Genomic DNA, 27,621 nt, shown 5'->3' with positions numbered 1-27,621 from the left:
ACAAATTTATATAATTCGGGTTGGGTCAAAATTTTGAAAACCCGACTTAATTGTGTTGGGTCAATAAATTCTATCAGCCCGCCCAACCTGAACTGTGTACATCCCTATCTCGCACCTTAACAGGTAAAGGTTAAAATGAAAAAGAGAAGTTATTTTGGTCAAATGATCACTAAAGGGTGTGCAACAATCAATTTAGGGTGTGCAAATATCACTGCCCAATAAAAAACATAGCTAAATATCGGTTTGGCTTTACGAAGTAAGAACCGACCGGTCCGCTTTGCACTTAGCCGACCTCCCTTTATCACCGTACCTCCACGAAAGCAAAACCCTTCCTTTCTTGTTCTAAAACCTCTCTCAATCTACACAAACAAAGTTAAGATGATGTTAGTAAGAAATAGAATCATCGGGTCTCTCAGCAATAAGGTAACCCTTTTGGTAGTTGGCCTTATTTTTCATGAATTTCTATAAAGTTTTTGTCTTCATTTTTTCAATCATTTGTTTAATTTTGTTATGAAGTTTTGATTTTTATCGAATTTGGATTAGATTTATATGTATATTTGCCTTCACATATGTGGCTTTCATAGCATTGTAGCATTTGCACTATTGTTTTGGTGAAATTATAATTCAAGTTGTCAATTTTTTATTTAATATACTAATGGTGTTCTTGTTTATCATCGAATTTGTTGGACTATAATTTATAATTTTCTTATTATTGCTATTAGTATTAAGAATCATTTCATGCCTATAACAACCTATAAATATCCTTATGATTGCCGAGCAATGTAGCGGTGGATTGAAGTAATAATGACTAGCACACCTGTCATGTTTGAATGTTCAGAATGCGAGATGACATTAATACTTTTGTCGTGATGTCGTGGTACTAATTTTAATTGTACCTTAAGTTTTATCTGTGCAGAAATTAGGAATCCACTAGTCGGATCATTTTGATTTGAAGCATTGACCTGTTTAGCTCTAAGAAATCTATTAGACTCATGTTGGTTTTCGGCATGGAATGTTAATGTTATCCTATGCAGTTAGGAGAATTTTATTTAGAATTATTAATCCTGTCAGATACCTATGTAGATGTTTTGTTTATTTCAGGTGGTTAGAGGCCAGGTGTCTTTGTTGCACAATTCAACCTTCTACTTGTCTTGTCTTCAACATCTTGGGTTTTCTTCAGAAGCAGCTTCTCATCATGATGAAGGGGAGAGCAAGCAATCTATAGATGTTTCTGCAGACGGAAGAGACAATACTAAAGGACCTGATGAAAAAAAATCAACTGCTTCCAGAATTGGTTCCAAGCAAAAAGGGGAACAAGGTTCTAATTCAAATTTTGAAGTCAATTTATCTGTATCCGACAAAAGATGATGAGTTATTGATTGACCTGATCTGATTCAGGTGCCAGGGATGATCTATCTGTGAATGATTTGATGAAAATTGTAGCAGCGAAGGATGATGTTCTGAGTGCTAAAGACAAAGAAATCAAAGCTATGAAAGATAAAGTTCTGAGTGCTTATGCTGAAATGGAGAATGTCATGGCCAGGACAAAACGGGAAGCAGAGAATTCAAAAAAGTTTGCCGTACAGGTATATGTTGTCAGCTTGTCTTTGTGATTGTTAATATTTGCAATATAAATTTCTTATATAGATGCTTTGTTTTTGTTACCTAATTTCCAAAATTTGTTGCAGAATTTCGCAAGGAGTTTATTGGATGTTGCAGATAATATGGGTAGAGCTTCTTCAGTTGTAAAAGACAGTTTTGCAAAGATCGACACATCAAAAGACACTGTTGGAGCTGTGCCGCTCCTGAAAACACTGCTTGAAGGTGTTGAAATGACAGAAAAACAGCTTACAGAGGTGTCATTATTTACCCTTGATACAATTTTCTATTGTGTTCACACAGATTTCTAATATGTTTCAGTTAAGATTGTAGTACTTGCATATGCTATACAACTACCTTTATCTTTTTGCATATGGACCAGTTCCAGCATGGATATATGAATGCTCAAACTTTGAAAGGTCTGATCGTGTATAGGGTCGTAAATATTCAAGTCAGTGGTACACATAAATTACATGTGAATGTGAGAGAGGTGTACTCAGGTTGAGCTTCTTTTTGTTTGGTTCTTATTCAGGTATTTAAAAAATTTGGAATTGAGAAATACGATCCTACGAATGAAAAGTTTGATCCTAACAGGCATAATGCAGTATTTCAAGTTCCAGATCCTTCCAAGGCTCCAGATACTGTTGCTGTTGTCTTAAAGGTAAATCATAACCCACATTTTGTTTTAATTATCAGCACACGAGGACATGTGTCGTTAAAAGGAATACTACATAAGAAAATGGAAGATTCATATTTGTTGTAAATACTTTGTTTGGTGATCAGCATATTTTTATGAAGTGCTGTATGGATCAATGGCCCATTTTTATAGTTCCTACAGTTGGTGCATAAATTGCATATCATATTTCGCAAATTCTAATAACATTTATCATATTCCTGAAAATCCAAATATGACCACAATGTCAATATGAACGTGTTGTTTTAACTCTTCAGCATTTGGGCAAAACGACTTAATTGTTTTTATTTCTGCAGTCTGGTTACGCTCTGCATGAGCGAATTATTCGGCCTGCTGAAGTTGGTGTGACCGTAGCAATTGACAGGAACGAATGAAATTACTTGAGGTGACAAGACTTTTGGATGATGTTGCCTGCTTGCACGATTGTCAGAGAAAATTATAGTACTCATTGCTACCAGGGGGAACAAAATTTGTTATGGTTATGGTTATTACTTTAATATGTACAGTGGGAAGTCAAGCCTTTGTAGCATTAGCCATTTTATATTCAATTTAAATGAGTTTCCCCCGAACAGTTTTTAAGAACTTGATTTGATGAAAGTTTGTTCTCGTTGCTTTAGAGGGAACATCTGGGCTCTATGCTTAGAGAGATGGTTATTAGAATCACCTTGATAGAATTTTTATCTTGCATCTTTTAAAATTGTTGTGTTGATCGATCACGGATGCCGGCGGTGCTGTATTAAGAACTCTATCCATTACGTTGAATACATCATATTTCGTGTCTATGAGAAATGGTAGAAGCCACTAGTTTTGCGAGCTCGTTTTCACTTGACAAAATTAATATTTGTGTGATGAAGTAGAAGAAAATAAAAGGCCAATACAAAATATATATTCGTGTGAAGAAGTAAAAGAAAAGAAAAGTACAATATCAAGGATGTAGGACAGGGACGTAGGAGGTGTGTTCAACTGAGATTTAAAAGATTTTTTTATTTATGAAATTCGAGAGTAATTAAATCGTATTTTGAAAAAATAGAAGATATTCAATCAGGATTTTAAGTTATGCTTAAAGATCCGATGATATTCAATTGAGATTATTTAAAATCAATTAAAATTTAATGGTATTCAAATGTTGAGAATTTTCTTGAATTTCATAAAATAATGAATTTTATAAGATTGTTGTATTTTAAGATATGTGAAAAAGCTAACACCCAAACATTCAAAAGACGTTTAGCCTTACTCATTTTGAGAAATTATAAAAAATAATGAATTTTTTTGTAAAAATTTATTTCTAGAAAAATAAAATAGGCAGACTGTCTCGGAGTAGTGTTGTTAAAATGAGTTTGTGAGTGTTATCCTGTGACAATGTAACAGATTGACTAGAGAGAAAGAAAGCAGTTAGTTATCCAACCAAAGCAAGAGAGGATGGAGTTATGTTCCATTTCTTCCTCAACTCCACTTGTTCAAATTTCATCTTCAAACATCAAATTTGCTGCTGCTGCTTCTAAATCTTGTCTTTTCTTCCCTGTTTCCAATATCGTAACTACCAAACCCATGTTATTCACATCACAAAATAAAAAGAAACTATACTACTGCAAGCATTCCTTTTCTTCAACCACCGCATTTCCCAACAAGAAGACAGTCATAACATGTGCAGTTGCTCCAACTCATTCTGCAATTGAGCCTCTTCCTGCTGATATCCTTGTTACTGAATCCCCTGAACCCAATTCCAGAGTACTCTCTCTCTCTCTCTCTCTCTCTCTCTCTCTCTCTCTCCACATCTCTCTCTTTCTATGTATATTTATTCTTGCATTAGCTCAAGATTATATAAAATGCCTTAAATTCTAGTTTAGGACATTAGAGCAAGTCCACGAGTGTCCTAAGAGCATCTCCAATGGTGCTCCTGAATCATTCTTTAAATAATAATATAAAATGTGGCTTCGGGTGAGATATTGGAAAACGTGAGAACTCCGATGCTATTATTTATACTTAGCTCTTTATTCACATTTTGTATTTATTTTATATAAATGCGAGGGAAAAATGTTAACTAAAAGAGAGGGATGATTGAAGGGAAATTAATATTATATTCATAAATAAAAAGTTAAGTCATTAAATGCTCTTTAAAAGGGAGGAGAGAGAGTATGCTATTCAAATTTTTTTTGCCAGTAAGGCTATTCAATTTTTAAAGAGCTTGTAAGAGTCTATTGGAGCACTAATTCTTGAGTTAAGAGCTTGTTTAATGTACAACCACTAGAACATTGTTGGAACACTCTTTAATTTATTTGTTTTTATAAGAATTTATTTAAAGCTGTCAAAAAAAATTAAAAAAAAAAGAATTTATTTAAAGAAAAACACGAGCATTAATAATTTTGTATTTGCTAATAGACCTCGATACTTAATTTTGTAAAAGTAGTAGGTTAACACAAATTTTTACTTCAATATTTTTTTTTAAAAAAATTCAAAATTAGGATGGTGGAAGAATCTCCATACACGGGAATATGCGTGTCCGAGTACCCGACACAGGTGATGACCCAAGTTTCCCTGCTTCCTAGCAGTACCCAATAATAGGATGGCAGTTGGTCCTGTTGAGATATGGACTTATTTTCTTGTGCTTACAATACATTTTCCAAGAATACAATAATTTTAGTTACTCATATCTTTCGTCAATCACACATGCTCACGTTTTCACTCACAAAAGTAGACTGGTTTCCAAGTGCTTTATTTAGTATTCTTTTATTTAACGGCTTTAGAATTCGCTGTTCTGTGGCAGGTTAGACTGAGCGTGGAAGTTCCACGTGCTGTGTGCGAGGATTCATACCAGAGGGTCTTAAATGAGTTTATGAAACACGCAAAGGTTGTATGACTATTAAAGGACTTGTGTAGCAAATAAAGTATTTTGTAGAATGTAGATTGGTTCTTTCAGGAAGTGAAATTCAGAATCCTTTTTTTTTTTATTGAACTGAAATTCAGAATAGTTTTTTTTAACTGAAATTCAGAATCTTATGGCTTTTCTTTTCAGGTTCCTGGATTTCGCCCTGGAAAGAATGTTCCAGAGAATATTATTGTAAATTATGTTGGAAAGCAAAATGTACAAAAGGCTGTAATTGAGTCTATTTTGAAAAGAACACTGCCACATGCCATGTCTTCGGTATGCTTAACATGTTCACCTTTATCTTTATATGCTATGCGTTATGCCTATTAGATATGTGACATTCTTAATTCCATGAAAGCTCACGACCAGAATTATGCTGGTTTCATTATGCTAAAATGAGTATTTGTAAAGACAGACATTACAATTCCGATTTCACCAATGCAGTATCAAAGCTTGTATTTCCTTTATCAAAACTGATTCTGTGAGGACATATTGTGTCCAAATCATGTTTCACAGACTATTTATTATATATTTTCACGACCTAGAAGTATTGTCTTTGAAGTAAGCAATTGTAAAATAATTCCTCAAAAAGTAAAGCTGAAAAAGAAAGTTTTATAATAAGAACTTGTGCATTTTGGCTGCGCAAGCAGTAGTTTCTAAAGTGTAGTATTGCAAGTGGTATTTCAGTCATAATGCTAGTAAGCATAGTGCACTCTATTCTTTGTTGCACTAACAATGTATTTTATTCAGAAATTTTTGGAATTGTTAAAGATCGTTATTTTACTAAGAGAGCCTGATATAATCACTGTTTTGCTATGATTTACAGGTAGATGGACGCGCTTTAAAGGACTCGGTCCATATTGCAACAAAATTTTCTGAAATGGAAAAGACATATTCCTCCCTGAAGAAGCTAATGTATGTCATTGTTCAATATGTTTAAGTACTGTTATCTGTCATGATTACTATTGAAACCATCTATGATTTTGACTAGAGCGTCGAGTGTAGGGTCTAATATGTGTAACACAATTTATGAATCTTATTATTCCCTTAACATGAAAAGAAAAGTTTGGGCAACTATCCCGAAACCTCAAGGTAAAGGGCCTATTATGTATATGCATGTAAGACATTTGCTTTAGTTATAAGACAACTTCAGGCTTGTAGTGTGGATCCTGATAGCGCAACTTTTGGAGCATAATCAAGAAGAGCATAAACTTGAGATCACCTGTAAAGCTGTAGGATTGTTTAAATTTATGTTTCAAGGTGCCCAAATAAGGTTGAAACAGGGCCTTCTTGCACTCAGTTAGTAGCCTAAGAACTGATACATTGCTTGTTGATCAACAGGAACATTCTATTGTGCCCCATATATGCCCATGTGCCTCCCTATATGGCATCTTCTTCGGTAGTTTACTATGGTGCATATCTTTATATCATTCCTAAGAATCTTAAATACTTAATTAGCCATGCCCTTGGTGAAAAATCTGAATACTGTTTCCCTAAATAAACGTCTTGAAAGTAGAAAGTGATTCTTCCAATCTCTCTTTTTGGATAAATTAAATGGTGTTCACACTAATTTAATTGTGCTTTAGATATGATGTTGTTGCCGATGTCGCCCCAGAAGTCAAATGGGTTTCCGAGGATGCATACAAGCATTTGAAAATTGTTGTTGAGATAGACAGTGAAATTGATGCTCAAAGGACCTCCGAAGAAGAACTACGACGTCGTCACAAGTCTCTTAGTGTACTGAGAATTGTGACTGATAGAGGACTACAGGTAGATTCTGTTTCTATATGCAGATACTAATTTGAATTCCGTGTTCCTTCCTTTTTTTTAGTCAGAAGCGTGTCCAAAGACTTGCAGAGTATTTTGAATTTTCTTTTCCAATGACTCTATTCAACAGTATATAAAAAAGTGCATCAAGGAAAAGCATGTACTGATTCTGTAATATATGCTTGAGGATCTCCATCACAACTTTCACCTTGATTAAAAAATTAAAATCATATATTTTGCCCTGAAATCCCTTGATTTGCACCCATACGCACGCGTAGGAGATGGAGCAATACCTTACTAACACATTTAAACATACTAAAGTGTTGTGTTTTATAAAGCAATGGAAACTCCTTTTCCCTATTTTTGTGGGACTAAAGCTTTTTTAGCAAAATTTCCACTTTCAAAGGACCAACTTTGAGTGATCAAATCTCATTCATCCCTTGACCATTTTGAGTAATACAACATGCCTCGGAAGTTCACTCGATGGAGAACACACTCCAAGCATCACTTGTGGTTTATAAAACACTACTCAAATTTTTGGCTCAAAAGGACTTGACAATGTGGGGCTAAAAACCCACATTTTCCAACAAATTTATGGAAAGATATAATTTTTGGTAATGCAACTTCTAGAGGTATATACAAACAATGAAGGTAATTCCTTGTGTAAGTCAGTTTAGGTATGAACTTTACTGAGTCCGAAACGCTTGCAGATTGGTGATGTTGCAGTCCTCGATATATCTGCAAGTACGGTTGAGCAAGATGGATCTAGTGCTCAAAGAATTCCTTCTGCAGAGACCACAGGTTTGCTTACACAAAACAAAAAAGCTCTTATTTTTTAATAGACTTGTTTTTCAGATCTTTTATGTATATGTCCACATATATTTGTTCTCAGTTAAAACTACTACTTTGTGTTTCTTTACAGTGTAAATGATAGAAACTGTGTATATTGACATGGATGTATGCTGTAAGGATACACTAACGAATAAGTTTGCCTGAATTTATTCACAGTTAATGACCGAAAAGGATTTGAGATTTTCCACAAGATAATATTAAGAGTTTATTGCAAAACGCAGCCCCCTGGATTTCCGAAAAAGCATTTATGGCCAAAACTTTACATAATTGGACTTTGCACCCTCTTGGTTCGTTTGGCGCATCACTTTGCACCCCTTCCGTTAATTTTGACTTATGGGAAAACACTTTCAATTGCCCATAACTTTCAATTGGTCATAAAACGAAAACTTATGGGTATGGTTGAAGATTATAATGTAAATATTGTTAAGTAACACCTGAGTCTCCCGCGAGCCTGAACTCTGACACCATGTTAAATCATCAATTCTCCCTAAACCTCAAGGGGTTGGGAGGAGGACTTACCAGTATCATATTGTATTCTAACAAATATGACATAATGTAAATTCTTGTTTCCAGCTTCTTTGTTGTGTGAATGATTAATAGTGAGTATGACCTGCTAACTTGTTTATGTTTTTACAGGCTTTAATTTTGATACAGAAGATGGAGATAAAGTTCTGCCTGGTTTCCTTGATTCAATAATCGGAATTCAACGAGGTGAAACAAAATCATTTCCTCTTGTTTTTCCTGAATCATGGAGACAGGAAAATCTCCGCGGTGTGCATGCCCAATTTACAGTGAGTTTGCAATTAAATAAAGGATTTTGTACATTCAAATCATAATTTAGTACCATGAGTAGAGGTGGCAAGTTCAGTTTTACTACAGTACACCCTAATATGTAATACTAAGCTTGTTTTTCTTGAGACTCAGCTTTCTTTATTGTTATCTTATAATGACATCATAATGTTGTCAACGCAAACTAATATGTACTGCTGTACAAATTGAGGCTTTACGAAACAACCTTATGAAAGTGTCAAGGTTGTTATTATGGTAAAATTTGTTGTTTTACAAGAATATTTAGGCAGGCCAAATTTGTCGATAGAACTAACAGTCTTATTATTTTAAAGCTTCAAAAATGCTAATTTAAGTGTAATGTAAAAATTTAGGATCTATTTGTACATGTAGTATTACTTACTCCGATGACATCTGATAAACAAGGCTTTTACGAGTTTTTCCTGTATCAAGTAAAACTGTGTAACTCTTTCTTAGTACCAGGAGTTATCCACTGTTATGTAGTTGTAGATGTTGTTAAGAGTATGAGAGCGAATAAAGTTTATTATTTCTCACTTGTTGTTTAGGTTGAATGTAAAGAACTCTTCTATAGAGATTTTCCGGAACTGGGTGATTCCATTGCTGATAAACTTCTTCCTGGATGCAGTACGCTAGAAGAGGTATGTTTTCACCCACATGTACAGATAAATTGCATGCTAGGTTTTTTTAGTCCTTGGCTGAATTTGATTTGTTATGATATAATACAGGTGAAGAAAGCCTTGCTGGAAAGATGTCTAGAGGTGGAGAAAACAGCTAAAGAGCAAGCAACTGATAATGCCATTCTCGACCAACTAACGAAGGTGCTATAATCCTTCAAAAAATAATAGATTTCTATAATTTTAGAACTGTAAAGTGTGTATAAACACAAATACACCTTTATATGGATTTATATGTTCCTACATGTCTTGCATAGACATAATAAATGTTGCCCCTCAGTCCCAGAGGGACTTGTTAATTTCTTTTATTCCAGAGAAAGAGTTTCACATCTGGAAGTTGTGTAACAAGGCACAATGTTGTCGAGTTTGGAATCATAATCTGCTTGCACCTTTATAAATTCCAGGTCCCTAAAATTCTGGGTAAACACATATGTACTTAATATTAGGAAATATTACAAATTGGTCACTTTTATAGAACACGGGAACTGTAATTATGGGAGGGAGGGGTAATTATAGAGTTAGATTCCTCCACTAATCCGTGATGCAAACTTATGTTGAGTAATTGAGTTTCCATTGTTAAATTCCTCCACTAATCTCCAGTGCGCATTTGTATTGCTTAGCTTCATGGATCTTCACATTTTATAGTTATACTTCTCATATGATTATTATTTGTCATGTATTTAGTCCCAATTGGTTATTCTTTTCTTTAATTAAAATTTACCACACATATTATCCCAGTTGGTTGAAGTCGATGTACCTCACTCCTTGTTTGAGGAGCAAGGCAGACAGTTCTATGGAGCAAAATTGTTAGAACTACAGGTCAATATTTCTTTCTCTAGTTATCCTAACAAAACTACATGTACTGCACTTTCAGTTTAAGGACAATTATTCGGTTCTTGTGGCTTTTTGCATTTGTGTGTATTTGTTATCACTGTCAAAGTCTTACTAAAGCATATGCATTTTATTAGGGAAGCGTGAAACTAAATGAAAATCAGTTGGCATCTCTAACAAGTCCGAAGGCAGTCAACGAGTATCTGGAAAGCCAGAAGGAGAATATAGTAAAAGTGATAAAGCAGAATATGGCTGTTGGAGACATTTTCAAACGTGAAAATTTGCAGGTGTGTATATTTTTCTGGTGAAAATTCACCACTTCTTAAAGGCTAGATACTAATTTGAGGACACTAATTTCCAGGATTATACTGCTAGATCAAGAAAGATTACCGTGGATTCATAAATCAAATCAAATATGTGCAATGTATCCCCGCTCATAGAGCAGGGGACGATGAGACTTTATAAAAGAGCGAAAATGTTGTTTCCGCAGAGACCCCGGATTCAAATAAAACAATACAGTATCCGTAAGAGTGTCAGTGGCATTAATAGCAGTAACAAGAGCACATAAAAGCAATGAGATATCAATTCCACAAAGTCATGGCATAAAAGTAAATATAATCCTAGATAAACAGACAAAACAAACAGGTAGACAAATAAAACCAAGCGAGTACATAAAGTGTAGAGCACCCTGCACGACCAAAACTCCATAAATCCTCAGTACACTTCCTAACATAGTCTAGTGATTCTCTTAACAATTAACCCTTTATCTTTAATGGGGTTTCTAATCGGTAATACTTATTTGAGTCTATATAATTTTGTTTCATCATTTTGCAGTTTCCAACAGAGGAACTGGTGAAGGAGGTCGAAAATTCGATCGCCGAGTTCAAACGCCAGAACCAAGAATATGACGAGGAGCGTGTGAAGGATCAGGTTAGACTTTTCTGGGATTAGAGACTGTCAAACTTTGTGTAATTGTGTAAACGAAAAGCAGAAAAAAGATACATGACCTTTCCATTTAGAGCCTCCTTTAAAAATGGAGGGGCGGCCCTGAAATTTGCTGGGCCATAGTCAATATCAGTTCCCTAGTGTAGGTTTATTTCTCTGCATCCACAAGTATAATAGACAGGAGAAGAAGGATAAAATGTGAAATCATATATTATTATGATCATGTGCTGGGGCTTTATATAAGTAGCGGACTTTATATAAGCCAGGAACATACTACCCTGAAAACCTGCTAGTAATCAAAACTAATTCAAATCTAGTCCTAATTTAATTTAACTAAAAAATTTGGTCAACAACAACCAATTATTAAAACAAAACAAAATTTGAAATATCAAAGCAAAATTCTAAGACTACTCTTTTCTTTGATATTTTAATCAATCACTAAAACAAGAAATCATCATCTTTATATTCTTGGGTAGCAGCCTCTTTTGCCTTATCATGCTCTTGGAATATCATTTTCTTGTTGCACTTTCGACTATGTTCTTGTACACGCCTTCATGACATGTGAGTTTATGGATATAGTCATATAGTTATAGGTTATGGGTCATGATGGTGTTTTACAGGTTCCTCAACAGAGAGGAGAAGACTGATATAATATGAAATCATATATTATTATAATTAATTACTTGGGCTTTATATAAGTCTTCTTAGTAAGCAAGGAACTCTAATTCTAATCCTAATCTAATTTAACTAAAAAATTTGGTAAAGAACCAATTATTGAAATAAATCTGAATTTAAAATATTAAAACATAATTCAAATTTCAAACACCTAATTTGTATATACTCTGCACATTTCATACATTTGCATAAAAAGAATTTGAAATTTGGCCCTTTAGGGCATTGGATGTCCTAAGCGCAAGTCATGTCCGCTATAGTCTAAGAACCTTTGAAGAAATCGGTCATGTTACATACTTTCATGTGGTTTGTGCATAATGCCGGCCCTTGGGTGACGCGACCAAGGCGAACGCCTAGGGTACCACTATCCGGGGCACCAAATAAATTATGCATATGTAGTATACAAGGATAAATGTATGCATTTATATATTTACATGTATTTAAATTGATTGTGTTGTTAATCTTAAAATAATGTTTTTGATTATATCATTGTATATTGATATGAATGTATGTGAAAATTTCCTTACGATCTTGAAAAATAGGGGCATCATTTTTAAAATCGTCTGGGGCACCCAAATCTCTAGGGCCGGCCCTGTTTGTGCATGCCCTGGAGCGCCATAAGTCATTTATCATATATCTTAAAATATCATAATAGCATGTTATATCTTTGTGTATATATTGAAGGTGGAAGACATTCTGGAAGGGGCAAAAGTACTGGAATGGTTGAGAGAGCATGCAGAGGTGGAGTACATAACCAGATGATAGAGTTCAATTTACCTTGTGGTGTGGAGAACTAAGGCTGTTTCACTCATCAAAATCATTTTGTAGCACTAGGAAATGCTTGGATTCACCTCACTGTTAAAATAATAGATAGATATAGAAATCATTACTACTCTAGACTGCATGAGTCCTCCCACATTGCTGTCAACTAATAACTGCAATCAGATATATGTCTTTATTTTTGTGTGGGAAATGCGAGAGATCCCGAAATTTTTTCAGAGTTTTCTCCATTTCTTAAGAGTTTTTTTTTTTTTGACAGAAATGCACTTGACCGTAATGAGATACACCAATACTCCGAGGAGTTTCCTTCATTCAAAAAGCTTATGATCTAACCGAAAGACGTGAAAATGTCTCCGGAAGTTTAGACAATAACACTTAATGTCCGAAAAGAAAAACATCCCAACTTATAAGACCACGCTACCCGAAACAAATACAATCCAATTAATAACAAGAAAATAATAATAATAAATTTAATTATTAAAATCGGTATAGTTCTCAAAAGAAGATAAACCACAAAATAATTTTATCAAAAAAAGAAGATATATAAAAGAAAATAGAAAAAAAGTATATCTAACCAAAGGGAGACCCTTTGGCTAGATATAAAACAAGCTAAATAATTACTAAAAATATATAATTAATAATATAAATAATATAATATAAAACATCTTCGAGATAATATCTAAAATTTAGAAACAAATTACATATAATAAACAAACCAACAAAATGGCACCCAATTGCCTTATACAAGGCCAAATATATACGCCATCAATCATGACCACCTATAAATGGTACAAATAAAATTCATTAATCAGCATTAAACATGATTAAAGCATTTAGAGCATATTTATAAGCAATTACTCGAGAAACAAATAACATTCAAAATGTGCAACAATCAAGCGAGTCAACTTCCCTAAAAATAAATAAAATTTAAATCATCATTTACTACTATTAAAGCCAATACAATAAAGTTGACAAGAAACTTACCAATTAAACAAAAAAAATCTTAAATCATGCAAGAGAATTATTGAAGATTATTCCTATTCAAAATCACACTAATTGATAGCAACATCTCATCATCACCGATTCACCGACATTGTACCAACCTAATCTCGTCATTGTCACTTCACAATAACGATGTACAAACTCTAATTCCTCCAACCTCAGAAACACAATTGCAAGTAAAACTTGTGACACAACATATTATGAACATAATATACAAATAAGTTTGACTACACCTCACCAACTTTCTCATTTTCTTGATAAATCTAAAAGACAAAATTAAGACATAAAACAACACCTACAATATATGATTATCGAGCATAAAATAAAATTAATGAGAAAATCCATATATTTGCATCAACACTTTTAAAAACACCCAATATTGAAAATACTAAGAAAATAGTCACATAAACATGTAAGTTAAGAATCGGGTAGAGTGCATTTTTGTTTTGAATGTCGAAATCTTTATACGTAAATGAGCCATTGCCGTACGATCAGAGGACATGTGTATCATGGTCGTTGGAGAAGAAGCATAAAAACCCCGAATCAGAATAAAGTACGGCAACTGAAAAATCAGTGAATTGACTCGTTTGAGCGGGAGAGCGGTGATAGACCGGAGGTAGAGCTTGGCGGCGGTGACGACGGATGAATCGGCAAATACATATGAGAACCGCACGAATTAAATTACATATGAAAGGGGGAAGAGGAGGGGGTGAGAGAGGGAGGGGAGGGGAGGGGGATTTGTAGTATTATTATAATTGTTTGTGGGGAGTACTGTATCAAAATTAGCTTATCTGTATTAGGTCTGACAAAAAAAGGAAGAAACCACTCTCTCTCAAATTAGGGTTTTGAGAGTCGACTCCAAAACTAGCCGTCACTTCTCCATTCTTCACCTTCATCCTCTTCATCCACCAAATCCTTTTCGCTCTTCCATCTTCTCCACTATTTACCACTTTTTTATTTTTCAATAAAATCGAGTGTTGCTTAAACCTCGAAGATTCCAATCGAGTTTTATTCTCAGATCTGTTTCGGATTTGAGCTTGGGCTTGATTGTTTTCTGAATAAATCAGATCTTTTGAAATCAAAGGTCCGATTGTGTTTTCCCGTCTCGCCTTTTGGCGTGTGTTGATTTAGTACCCAATTTTCGGGTGTTCTGCGTTATTATATTTGTGGTTGTTATGTCTTTCTGTGTTATCAATGAGAATGACTGGGATAGAGTTTTGGGAGATCTGGTTTATCGCATCATTAATACTTTCGGCATGTCTATAGCTAGCTCCCGGCATGTAGATAGCCGGGGTATGCTTGGAACGGTGGCGATCGCATGTGCTCACCTTTCACAAATTATAGTTGTTCATTATTCGAGGACTCTTGTTCCTCATTGCTTAGTTTTTACAACTGAGTCCCCTGAACACCGCAACAGCCATGGAACAATTGTGAAGGTAAATTGTGAAGCTACCATTTTTGGAATTGATGTAGGCTGGATTACTCGAGAAGCCTTTGTATTCATTTTCAGTTTCAAGAATCCTTGGATTCAGTGTGTTAAGCAGTCTGGAAACAGTGCGACTATTTGTTTAGCTCGTTTTATTGTTTATCAACCTGATTGCATTGTCAGTTGGGGATTTGTCCTGACTAGACTTGTTTTAATTTAATGGAATGAATTTGCATTTTGTCAAAAAAAAAAGAATATCTCATTGCATGACCATTAAATTTTTTTAATAATAATATGAGACCGGCGTGGATTCTTCTTCTACATCCATAAATTATAATCAGATATATATCAAAATAATATTACTTAACAAATATTTTGGAATATCTTTGGACGTGTGATTTTGAAAGAAAATTTAGACACCTGTAACTTGGATATATAATATTTAAATATTTATCTGTAATTTATGTCAAAAACATAACAGCAAAGCAAGAAAGTAAGAACTTCGTTTACAAGTTCATTAGAGCATCTCCGACCATAAAAAATCCTTAGCTTAAAATGTGAGTTGGCATATCAAAAATAAAAAATATAGTCTAACTTCTCGGACAACTCACATTCCAACCATATGTATATGTATCAATGATTTTAGCCAACATCCTAAGGATGACTATATTTGTCGAACCTCTACAGGTCTGTAAGAAATTTGTAGAAAGATTTTACATCATTTATTATCTTACTGAACTGATATATTCTATTTTAACAATCTAAAATATTAATAACATACTGTTTTCAAATTAGAGCCAACCAATATAGTCAATATCATTGAAACACAATGTCTTACAGGTTCGGCAAATTTTACATAATGTTTTGCAGGTTCAACGATTATAACCAACAATATTGAAGATGCTCTTAGCGGGTTAAACGCTGAAGGCCTCAGCTATCTTAATCGAACATACCGTTTACAACAAGATTATATAATCACACAACTGAAGAAAGCAACTTAATATTCAAATCAAATACAAATCATAAATATTTATTCACATTATGTTTTAATTTAATTATATAAAATTGTTGCACTGAAAATAATTAGTACCAAAAACTATCATAATCAGAATCAATGTACTAGCAAATCCTAACCTTTTCTTCATCGAATTTACATTTTCAACCTTCACTATTCCATCTTTCTTGTATAATTAATTGAGAAAAAAGTAAAATCAATGTCTCTTTTGAACTCGTATTTTTAATGAAAGATGTGAGTTGATGTCACGAGTGATCGAAAATGTGTTCATATTTCAAGATTGTGTATTTTTTGAATCTCTTTTATTCACAAAAAAGGTAAGTCCGTGTTGACTGTAACACAGTTACAATTCATAAACATTAAACAACCTGTTAGGCCTGATATAGTGGTTAATTAAGTCATCATGGATTGAATAATTTAATCACCAATTAAAAATATGTGTGTCGTTTTCAAATTTTTATTCTTGTCATAAAAATGTGTATCCAAAGTAACCGCAGTTATAAACCAAACCAAACCAAACATACTCAGTATATCCCGCTTAGAGCAGGGTCTGAGTAGGGTAAGATGTACGCAGCCATGCTCCTACCCTTAAAGTAGAAATGCTGTTTCCGTGAAGACTCCCGGCTTAGTGCCAATAGATAAGATAGTGTGTGATATAATATTAATATAATACGTTAGCTCATGGCCTTCTTCACATGGGACTTACCTAAACAGTTCTCGTTTGTCGATGATGGTGTCAATGATCTTGAATTAAATTGATTCCTTCTTGTGCAATCCATCCATGTCGGTTCTGCTTCATCTACGCTGCCAAAGCAACAACCGTCAATACACTAACCGCCACCAATCCAACAAACAAAACATAGAGTAACCGCAGTTATGATATGTGGAAATAAAAGCAATGAAATAAGAAATAACACACGTGGGATTTTTATCCTAGTTTTCGATGATAAAACCCCTCACGGATCTGTAAACCCTTAATCCAGTCCCTGAACTCCTCCCAAAACTCGAGATTTTCACTATAAGAAGAACATACTTTTTATAGCAGACGGAGAAGCAAAGACCTCTACAAATATAAACCTTGCAACTAACTCCTCAATACTTTCTCACTGTAAATGTCAACCATCTTACAAGATTTATCTTGAAACATAATTCCCGGTTATTTCCTCCTCAAATTGTGTGAAGCCTTTATGTATTAATGTCCTTCTAAACGTTTGCCAGTCCTGAATCTTAACTATTAGGTCTTGAGCTTATAAAATTCATTTAATCAAATATTAGTTTGACTCAGTCTTCTACTTCCTTTCACCTATATCCATATATTCTTAATTTATGAATACAAAGAAACTGAAAAAAGACCGTTCCTGCCCTTTTTAAATTTAAGTACCCCATTCAAATTATATGCCATTGTTTTAGTCATTTCTCATCCTACTGGATAGTCCATTTGTAATTGGGTCGTACCCAACTTGATTAGAGTAATATTTCCTACTGATCCGGGTTTACTCGTTTCTATCCGGGTTTGAAAACTAATATCTCTCTCTCTCTCTCTACAATTTAGAGTAATTTTTAATTCCACAGTTATAGGTTTCAGTTTCAATTTTTGAATTAACCTTCATCTCAAACTGAGACTTTGTATCATCTTCAACTTTGTGGTCATGTAATTTATAATTCATCCACAGTAGCAGCCTCCTACTCCATTCTTTGCATCCACATTTTAAGAAAACATGCATATTTTCTTGTTTTGTTAGATTGGTAGGCTTCAAGGTCTTCAATATATGATTAAGTATTTTTAGAGCTTACCTTCCAAAAATGTTACAATAATTCTCTGTTCAACCCATGTGACTGCTAACATTTTCTTTGACTTGTTGTTGTCAATTGACAGGTATTAAATTATTAGTTGATACACTAATTTAGTAGCCGTTATGATTTCTTGAATTATCAGTTGATAGTTTATTTTGTGTTCAACTGTTGATGAGTTGAATAGCAGACGATAGAAGCTTTTATTTCTCATCTGTTGATGCTTTAATTAGCGGTTGATCTTCACTTCACTTGTGCAAATTTCATGACTTAGAATATTTATAATTTCATGAAAAATATTACAAAATTACCGTGTGCGAAGTACGGACAAATATTGCTACTCTCTCCATTCAGCTTCCTTTTATTCATTTTTTCACCGCTTTGCACGCACTTTAATGTTTATTTAAAGTGCAATTTTATAATTTATTTTTTATTTTATGAGTAAAATTTTAAAATCAAATTTTTGTTCAGAAAATAAAAATCTTAAAATTTAATCATAAAACTATACTAGACCGAAATATTTAGTTTGGTATCGCATCCTGTCCTGATCAGGGAAAGGTGGGAGCCGATTAACTTTCAAACACCCGTGTAGAAATTTGAAAAGAAAAAACAACGGATAAAAAGAGGCGAATCCAATCCCGGGCGTTAAGTTTGCATAAATATTCAAAATCTCCGTTCCAATTATACTCCTCTGTCTCCTCTACCCTCGCTCTCTACAACTATACATTCATACATAATAATTGCCCCAAAACTACATACCTTGATTTCATCGTCATTTCTGTAAGTCTACACTTCCCTGCTTTTTCATTCTATTGGGTTTCTGTAAGTCTGTAACATCTCATTCCTCTTTACACTAAACCCTAACGGGGTTTTACACAATCCTGTCTTTTTCCACTTGTATACAATGTATTTGATTGTATTTCTATTCCAATTCTTGTTTTTAGTACCCTTCTTCATATTTGATATCAAACAATTTTTACTGTTTTATTCTGTCTATGTAGCGGTGTGAATACGAGTTGAGTTGGGTTTGATGTTTATATGTTGCCCCCGATTATCTGATTTCACTCATTTGTTTTCTTGGCCGGAGGGTTCCGAGATTGCATACCAGTATACATTTTGTTAATTTTGTCCCGACTTAGTTCTCTTGTCCCGAGAAATATGTATACTTTGTTGATTTTTTTACGTGCACAGCGTGTTTGATTCTTTTCTCCATATTTACTAGTCGTTCTGTGTTGATGGTAATTGCAATTTTAGCTATGTTAACTTTTCATGGAGTCACTGATTTAATATTATTCGTTTATTTAAAAGTTGAATAGGTTTCTGTAAAGTGAAGACATTTTCATTGACTCTTACATTGTTCATATCCATGCAATCTGCATTTTTATTTTAGTGAGCATAACAATCTACAGTATTATGATACTTTGGTGTGTTGATATTATGAATGCTCTAGGTTTTTATGAGTATAGATATTAGACTAGTGAGAATTTTGATCTGTTCTCTATGTTGGCTGGAATCCGATGAAAATAAGAAGTGTACTGAAGATACTCTTTGTGGTGCTTAGGTTGTAACTAATGGCAGCAGTCAAAGAATCAAATCCACTTCTTGAAGAAACCACTTGTGGTTCTTTGCTGCAGCAATTGCAGGTGATACCTTTTATATGATTCTTATGTTCTCCATATCCGTTCCTTGAATATTCTCTATGCGTGATGGTATTCACATGTAACACCAAAGTTTTTCTTTAATGCAGCATATCTGGGATGAGGTTGGTGAAAGTGATGAGGACAGGGATAAGATGCTTCTTCAGTTAGAGCAAGAGTGCTTGGATGTGTATAAAAGAAAGGTTGACTTAGCTGCAAAGTCAAGGGCAAAGCTACTTCAGGCATTGGCAAATGCTAGAGTTGAGCTAACAACTCTTTTAGCAGCTCTTGGTGATAAAACTTTTGTTGGAATTGTGAGTTACCATGCTCTTCACTTGTCTGATAATTAATTGTATTGTCTTCCAATATATCTACATGATCTACAATTCGAGTGCAATGCAATAGACAGCAGTGCAGACTCCTCAAATGTATAATTGGGTTCCTAACCAGATACATCGTAATGACCTGTTTGATTTGCAGCCTGATAAGAGCTCAGGAACAATCAAGGAACAACTTTCAGCTGTAGCACCAGCCCTAGAACAACTATGCAAACAGAAAGATAAGAGAATCAAAGAGTTCTCCAAAATACAGTCTCAAATACAAACAATATATGGTGAAATCGCTGGTACTGCTGAGCAAGTAGGTAACCCTGCAGTCGATGAATCTGATTTATCACTAACGAAATTAGAAGAATTACGTGCTCAGCTTCAAGAACTGCAAAACGAAAAGGTAAAGTCTCTTATGAATGACCTTGTATGTGCTCGGGGAGCCAGAAAGAGAATTATTGTCCCTTCTTTTTTTTGTTTGGCAGAGTGAGAGGTTGAAAAAAGTCCTTGAGTTTGTGAGCACTGTTCATGATCTTTGTGCTGTCCTCGGAATAGACTTTTCTAGTACTGTGACTGAAGTCCATCCAAGCCTTAATGATTCCAGTGGTGTGCAATCTAAAAGCATTAGCAATGACACTTTATCTCGGCTAGCTACGACTGTCTTGGCCCTGCAAGAGGATAAGCAACAAAGGTTGCATAAGGTAACAATATTCATACACAACTATATTAGTTGATAGATTAGTTGTCAGGTGATATATATTTTCCTAAAACTAGTTGTTCCTTTTAACAGTCGAGTTTAAGATGACACTAATTACACACACACGCCATTTGGAGAATATTAGAATATTCTAATCTTTATGTAGTAGCAAGACTTGTTGGGATTTGGTAGATATGCTTTCCTTTGTTTCACATGAATATTTTATTATTTTTTCCGAGCCTTTTATCGTAATGGATGATTCTTCATCCTATGAAGAATGAGTCCAGGAGTTGGTACAATCTTAATATGCTAAATATCAAATAATTACTGTTAGAAGGGGTTTTCATTTTCCCATTTTTAAGTTCATGATAGTGGGCACATTAATTACATGCATATCTTGAATTTGCATATTCCTATTGTTATTTACATAATAAGACTACTTTTAGTTGTTATGCCATAAATTTAAAAGAAGCTTTTTTGTACAATTGTTTAACTGTTTTAGATGCAAGAAGGGTAAACCTTGGATCTTGGCTTTCCTTAAATTGTTATAAAGTTCCGTGTCTAAGCCTGTTGATTGTACAGATTTCAGCTCAGACTGTTTTTGGTTTTTTGCAAAATTATACACATATTATATTCATTTGATACATCTTTCTTTTACAGTTGCAAAAATTAGCAACTGAGCTAATAGATCTTTGGAATTTGATGGATACCTCCGAGGAAGAGAGACGCTTGTTTAATCATGTTACATGCAACATATCAGCTTCTGTTAGTGAGGTCACTGATCCTGGAGCTCTTTCTCTGGATTTGGTTGAACAGGTATTTTAGCTAACTAATCTTCGTTTAAATATATTGAAATGAATTATTATTCAAATACTTTCTTTGCAAGGCCGAAGTGGAAGTTGAAAGGCTTGATCAACTAAAAGCTAGCAGGATGAAGGAAATTGCTATGAAGAGGCAAGCTGAACTTGAAGATATATTTGCTCGTGCCCATGTAGAGATTGATGCTGAGGCCGCTCGTGGGAAAATATTGGCCTTGATTGATTCTGGGAATGTTGAGCCTTCGCAGTTACTGGCTGACATGGATAATAAGATTGTAAAAGCAAAAGAGGTGGCTCTTAGCAGAAAAGACATACTGGATAAGGTGGAGAAATGGATGTCAGCTTGTGAAGAAGAGAGTTGGCTTGAAGACTACATGAAGGTAGATATTCTCTTTGACTGTGCCTGCAGCATGTTCTTTGCTAGTGTTATGTGATTCTGCTGTCATTATTTTCTGAAAATGGCTGAGGATCACATATATCTAATCCTTGTTTATGTTTGTTCTTTTTCTGAATAATGATAGTCATAAACTAGAAATACCTGATAGAAACACTAACGTTCAGTGATACTCGACATATTGACAAACTGTAGTGTTGCGTAATATATTCCTGTTCATTGTCAGTAATTAGTGCACTGAGAACATAAAACGGCAGTGCTGGATAAGGATTATTAAATTCTACTCCCTCCGTCCCATTTTAGTTGTTACATTTCTATTTTTGTTGGTCAAATTGACTAATCTTTGACCAGAGATTATAAATCATTCTTTCATTATTTTAAAAAATTGAAAATTACATCTTAAAGTAGATTAAAAGTTATTTCCGGTGACATATATTTTTTATTTTTTCAATTGATAAAATATTAATAAATCTCAGTCAAAGTTTGGTCAATTTGACTGGCACAAAACCAAAGGTGACAACTAAAATGGGACGGAGGGAGTAGTTTACTGTAGCATATGTAATATACAATTACTATTATTAATTCTTCATGAATAGGTCTTTACTAGAGCGTACCATCACTCTGTGCAATGTGAAGAATATGTCTGTGGACTTATTGTGACTTTTTACCCTTGGCTTTAACAGGATGACAACAGGTATAATGCGAGTAGAGGTGCACACTTAAATCTCAAGCGTGCTGAAAAAGCTAGGATATTAGTCAACAAAATTCCAGGTATGTCTTACTTTGGAACTGTTTTCACTACTTGGGATCTCTTAAGAAAAATAATATGAATTACACGTATTATATAATTTTGTAGGCCTTATGGTTTGTATGTTTAATGACTTACCTGTTCAGCATTTGTTGTCCCTTCACTATTTTTATTTAATATGTGGAGGCAACAACAGTTTAGTTTGTTAGTGATAGTTGGAATGAAGCTTGAGATACTTTGACATGGGCAAATATGGTTAGGCAATTCATTTCAAGTTAGATACCTAGTTATTGGTTTAAATATTAGTTTAATCTAGGAAGCATGGACTCGGATACGGCCACACGAGTACAGGGACACGGGAATTCAACAATTATCGAAGAGTCCTATATACGAGACTTAGGAAAAAAAGAAGCAATAATATACATGAAAGCAGAGAAAAATATTAACAATCTATTCTAAACTATAACAACCGAACATAGGTATAATAATACAATAATTTGGTTACATCTAATAATATCTGCTAAAATTTTCAACTCAGAATGATATGAACCATTTGCTATAATATTAAAAGAAATTCGTACATATGTCTAAGGTTTAATTCCCACGTACATATTAAATTTTAACTTTACTATATTAAATTCAAAAATATAAATAAACGTAAAATCCTGAAAATTACATTGTTATATTATAATTATTAAAACTTATAAAATTTTAATAATTAAAAATTAATGAGTAGAATTTAAAATCAACTTGTTAACGGGCTTTAAGCTAGTAATAACGAAAAATAGAAAGCACATATGTGAGATATGGAAAAGTACAGGCTTTAAGCTAGTAATAATAAAAATAGAAAGCAAAGATGTGGGATATGGAAAAGTATATATGGGTTTTATAATACAGGGGTGGGTTCCGATACAAAGTTTTCAAGTCGAAAACTTACAAACTTCCTAAAATTTGATTATGTCAATTGTTATTTTTGTTAATGATTGAAAAATGATCATATTTGTGACATTTTTTAGTGAATAATTGATTTTTCTTTGTACACTTATAGAGTTATAGTTCAACATCTTGTGTTGAACAATGGGTATTATAACTTATGTTGTAATGGATCCAATAATCAATGGCTAATATCGATATGTATATTCGTGTGTGTGTGTGTGTCTATGTTTTATCTATATGTATTCAATTTGTGTGTACGGTTCCGCTATGTATGTATGTTATATACATATATATGTGAATGTGACTAATTGATTCTTGACTTTTAGTTTCATACAATGTAGGAGTACTACATCAATGTATGTAATATTATGTATATCAGTCGTTTGGGAAGAAGCAAAAGTCAATACACGCAGAAGTGGAGTAGTCACATAGTTAGATGGACTACACGCATTTCTAGTTAGAATATCATAATAATAAACTAAATGGATGCCTTGAAAAGAAGTGGGAGTTATAAATTACCTTTTACAATTATTACAGCTATGGCAGAGGGTGTTCCCTCGAGCATCTAAATTTGAGAATTTTAATAATATATGTTTAAATAGAAAATATACTCCCTCCGTCCCATTTTTTATGAGCTGGTTTGACTTTCACGGAGATTAAGAAAAAGGTAGTAAATGTAGTTGAAAAATGGGTAAAGTGGTGGGACCTATCAATATTTAATAATAGATTTGAGATAGTGGAGGAAAGTAGTGGGTGTAATAGTGTTTATTTATTAAAAAGAGAGTATAAAATATAGAGGTAGTGGGTGTAATAGTGAAAAGTAGTGTTCAAAAATAGTAAGTATTATGGGTTCATTCTTTTTGGGACGTCCCAAAAAGGAAATGAGGTCACATAAAATGGGACGGAGGGAGTAGTACTTTAAATGAAAAATATTTATTAATTGAAGATATTAAAATTATATAATATATATTAAAATATTATTTTATTTAACATATCTCGCCCCACCCGAATCCCAATATATTCAATTTTCACGAATTTACGTATCCCGAACCTGCAACCATGTTTCGTAGGATTCATCTATGGGCTTAGATTAGTTTGTAGATATTATTTTAATTTTGGTTTGTATTTAAGTATTACCTATAAATATATCTATATTTATATATATAGATAGATATTATATGGAGACCACTGTTTCAAAATGTATGTTCAGTGAGGAAAACATTACAAAATGTATTATCTTATAAAAATATTGTTTTGCAAATAATGTAAGTATTGCAAGTAAAATATTGCAAAATATATTTTTCTAGCAACACATGTTTTGCAAGTTCCAACTTTTTCTACTCATAGAACATAGATGATTTTTATGATTTTCAAAGAAATAGTGATCATTATATAAGATGCTAAGTGAAAAAAATATATTTTGCAATATTTTAATTGAAAAACTTATATGATCTCCACGGTCTCCGATAAAACAGTGGTTGTCATAGAATAGTGGTCTTCATATAAGCATCATTGGGAAAAGATATGAGAAAAAGGTGGTGAAAAGGTTATTGGGCCTATTTTAGTGGGCCGAGCTTAGATTATCTCCAACAACGTTGGCTAAATTGGACCGATGTGTAAAATTTGTTGAACTCGTAAGACATTTTGCTTCAATAGTACTGCCTATATTAATTGGCTATATTTTACAAATGGTATGTTATTATTATTTCAAGTTGTTATAAATAGAAGATCTTATTTTGATATGGTAATAGATAATGTGGAATCTTGCTACAGGTCTCTAGAAGTTGGTCAAATATAGTCAACATCATTATTCATTGGGTTGGCTATATTTTTAGCAAGGGTAATGCATGGTTGGAGTGAATTTTTTTTATATATTATCTACAAATTTTATTTATGGTATTATTTATTGAATTTTAGTAAGGGTTTTGGAGGGTTGGAGATTCTCTTATGGCCGTGTCAACCCGCGTCGAAGGAGAGTCTTGTCGCCCCTATGTCGAATGAGAGTCTGATACCGTTGCGTGTCCACTTGGCGAGTTGGACATGTACTTGGCCGAGTCAGGCACACGTATGGCACCCATCTTAAATAAGCCGTGCTTTCTAGGTTCAATCAACACCGGGAGATAAATTATAGAAATATAATTCTAGCTCTATATGCAACTTGCATTTATGGGGTGTGGAGATTTCATCAGCATGAAACATGATAGAGAGTATCTGTTGTGCAAACAATCAAAACTGTGATGGTTGACTGTTTTCAACTGTTGAACATGTGGCCAAGTAGTGTGCACAGTGTCAACAATTGAGCGATAGAGACATATTTTCCAGAAGTAGCAAGTACTTGATTTTATTAAACAAGTTCGCCTAGTACGTGATTTTATTAAACAACTTCGCTGAAGATGAAGATTTAATGAAACATTTACTCAAGTAGGAACTTACTACTAGTTTGTTGACTCAAACAAAGGATGTGATACATTATATATTGACTTGTAATAAGTCACGTGAAATGATGGTCGCTGTACTTGAGTAATGCTGAATGCATGACTGATAATATATTAATTCTTATGCAGCACTTGTCGATGCATTGGTTGCCAAAACACGTGCTTGGGAAGAAGAACAGGGGTTACCATTCAGTTATGATGGTGTTTCTTTACTTGCAATGCTCGATGAATATGCAATGCTCAGGCATGACAGAGAAGAAGAGAAAAGAAGGATGAGGGTCAATTTCTGCTCTCATATTTATATTCTTCTTAACTAGACTATTTTATATTTTAATATCTATACTTCAGTTGCTGTAGCATCCTTATATTGAGATTTTTTCGCTTTCATGTTTCTCAGTCTTGTTTAGATTTTAGTAGTGTTTAACTGTTTTATTTCTGGACTAACAATATAAAATTTTGTTGTACAGGATCAGAAGAAGTTCCATGAACAGCTGAATACAGAACAGGAAGCAATGTTTGGTTCAAAGCCTAGCCCAGCACGGCCAATGAGCTCCAAGAAGGTGGTGGGCCCACGTGGAAATGGAACACCTGGAAGAAGATTGTCTCTTGCCCATCATAATGGGTCAAGGTCTGTAAATAAAGATGGGAGGAGGGACATGAGGCCGGTTGCCCCCGTGAATTATGTTGCTCTACCGAAAGAGGATGCTGTATCGTACGTATCTGCTTCTGAGCCTCGTCCGAGTACACCATAATAGTCGAGGAAATGTGATAAATAGGTCTATATGGTATATCAGTTGTTATGGCTAGTTTGGTAGTTGCTAGCTAGTGGTAATACATAGTTGAACAGCTAGTGACTAATAGTAAAGAAACAGGGCGCTGGTAGCTTCTACTGTTGAAGTATAACATGAAAATATTGGTAGGCTTATCGATTCTGAAATGTAAACATTAGGATGAGATCTTTATACTTGGCAAGTGCCGTACTGTTGATGCTGAATGCATATCTGTTGAAGTTGCTCGACTCTATTCTAGATTTTTATCACAAGTATAAAATTGTTAAAGGCATCTTGCGTAGACCTTATTCCTATCAATCTAGTTCCACTGAAAATGGGGTCTTGGCCTTAAGTATCATAATTTGAAAAATTAATGCCCTAAATGTCATAATATAAAATTATGACTCTCAATAGCACTAGGTAACATAAAATTGTCATGCATTTCAGTATTTAGCAAAAAAATAACTTGACATGACTTCCCTGATACAATTAAAACGTGATATGAGTTAAATTTTGGGGTCAATATCAGCAATGCAGTTCATCCAATGATAAACCATGATAAACCTAATCCGAATTATAGAGCTATGACACAATCAAACCCGAACGAACAAGATGTTGAATTGAATCGTACCAGCCTCTACTAGGGATTATTACTCATTTTTGTACTTGCTGTTTTATTTTCCAATTATTTCTTCAATTAAGAAAAAACAAAGGAGAATAATAATTATAGGCATTCTCTCTTGGCTCATTCGGAAGGCTCTCATCTCATAATTATCATGACTGTTAATGTGTCTAGCATGACCACTTGACGAAATGTGGAGGGAAGTGGGGTAAATGGCTGATTCTACTGGAAGGATTCCTCTTTGGATAATTGATACTGTAGCTGGTATTCTTGTGATCGGTTTAATAGATATTTTCTTTTATGGTTCATATTCTGAATTTCCCCGATACAAATCATACATGGTTTCAGCTTGTGTTTTGTGAAGAACATTGTATGACGTGACGTTTTGACTGGACTCACCATACGGGTTGTGTATTATGTCCATTACGTGAGTATTTATTTTATCAGAGTCCAATTTCAGGTTCTTCAAAAGTTCATGCAGTCTGTCCAACAGTTATGCTGTGATAGAAGTTGAGAA

The 27,621-nt window shown here is 33.9% G+C and overlaps 3 protein-coding genes across 4 annotated transcripts; all 3 read left to right on the top strand.

Annotated features, from left to right (window-relative positions):
- Positions 1–244: 244 nt before the first annotated feature.
- Positions 245–2,990, top strand: LOC108220700 (grpE protein homolog 2, mitochondrial). 2 transcript variants are annotated; one of them, XM_017394547.2, is made up of 7 exons: positions 245–423; positions 1,102–1,318; positions 1,399–1,586; positions 1,689–1,856; positions 1,982–2,099; positions 2,194–2,260; positions 2,590–2,990. In XM_017394547.2, exons 1-6 carry the CDS (start codon positions 379–381, stop codon positions 2,256–2,258), a joined length of 801 nt encoding a protein of 266 aa, XP_017250036.1. In that variant the 5' UTR covers positions 245–378; the 3' UTR covers positions 2,259–2,260; positions 2,590–2,990. The 2 variants fall into 2 exon arrangements, with proteins under 2 accessions (XP_017250036.1, XP_017250035.1); XM_017394546.2 differs by lacking the exon at positions 1,982–2,099 and having other exon boundaries at positions 253–423; positions 2,132–2,260.
- Positions 2,991–3,619: 629 nt separating this feature from the next.
- On the top strand, positions 3,620–12,705 carry LOC108223990 (trigger factor-like protein TIG, Chloroplastic). Its single transcript, XM_017398501.2, has 13 exons — positions 3,620–4,021; positions 5,058–5,141; positions 5,307–5,435; positions 5,986–6,074; positions 6,746–6,929; positions 7,637–7,727; positions 8,415–8,569; positions 9,131–9,223; positions 9,311–9,403; positions 9,998–10,078; positions 10,228–10,377; positions 10,925–11,020; positions 12,392–12,705. The coding sequence occupies exons 1-13, from the start codon at positions 3,713–3,715 to the stop codon at positions 12,467–12,469; spliced, it is 1,632 nt and encodes a 543-aa protein (XP_017253990.1). The 5' UTR covers positions 3,620–3,712; the 3' UTR covers positions 12,470–12,705.
- A 5,560-nt stretch (positions 12,706–18,265) lies between these two features.
- Positions 18,266–26,735, top strand: LOC108220754 (65-kDa microtubule-associated protein 1). Its single transcript, XM_017394605.1, has 10 exons — positions 18,266–18,501; positions 19,283–19,364; positions 19,469–19,672; positions 19,839–20,087; positions 20,170–20,385; positions 21,042–21,197; positions 21,268–21,579; positions 22,277–22,364; positions 25,842–25,990; positions 26,180–26,735. The coding sequence occupies exons 2-10, from the start codon at positions 19,293–19,295 to the stop codon at positions 26,462–26,464; spliced, it is 1,731 nt and encodes a 576-aa protein (XP_017250094.1). The 5' UTR covers positions 18,266–18,501; positions 19,283–19,292; the 3' UTR covers positions 26,465–26,735.
- Positions 26,736–27,621: the final 886 nt, after the last annotated feature.

Source organism: Daucus carota, chromosome 5, assembly GCF_001625215.2.
Source record: "Daucus carota subsp. sativus chromosome 5, DH1 v3.0, whole genome shotgun sequence".
Lineage (NCBI taxonomy): Eukaryota > Viridiplantae > Streptophyta > Magnoliopsida > Apiales > Apiaceae > Daucus > Daucus carota.
The sequence above is the reverse complement of the archived record's forward strand: the minus strand, read 5'-3'. Positions and strand labels throughout refer to the sequence as shown.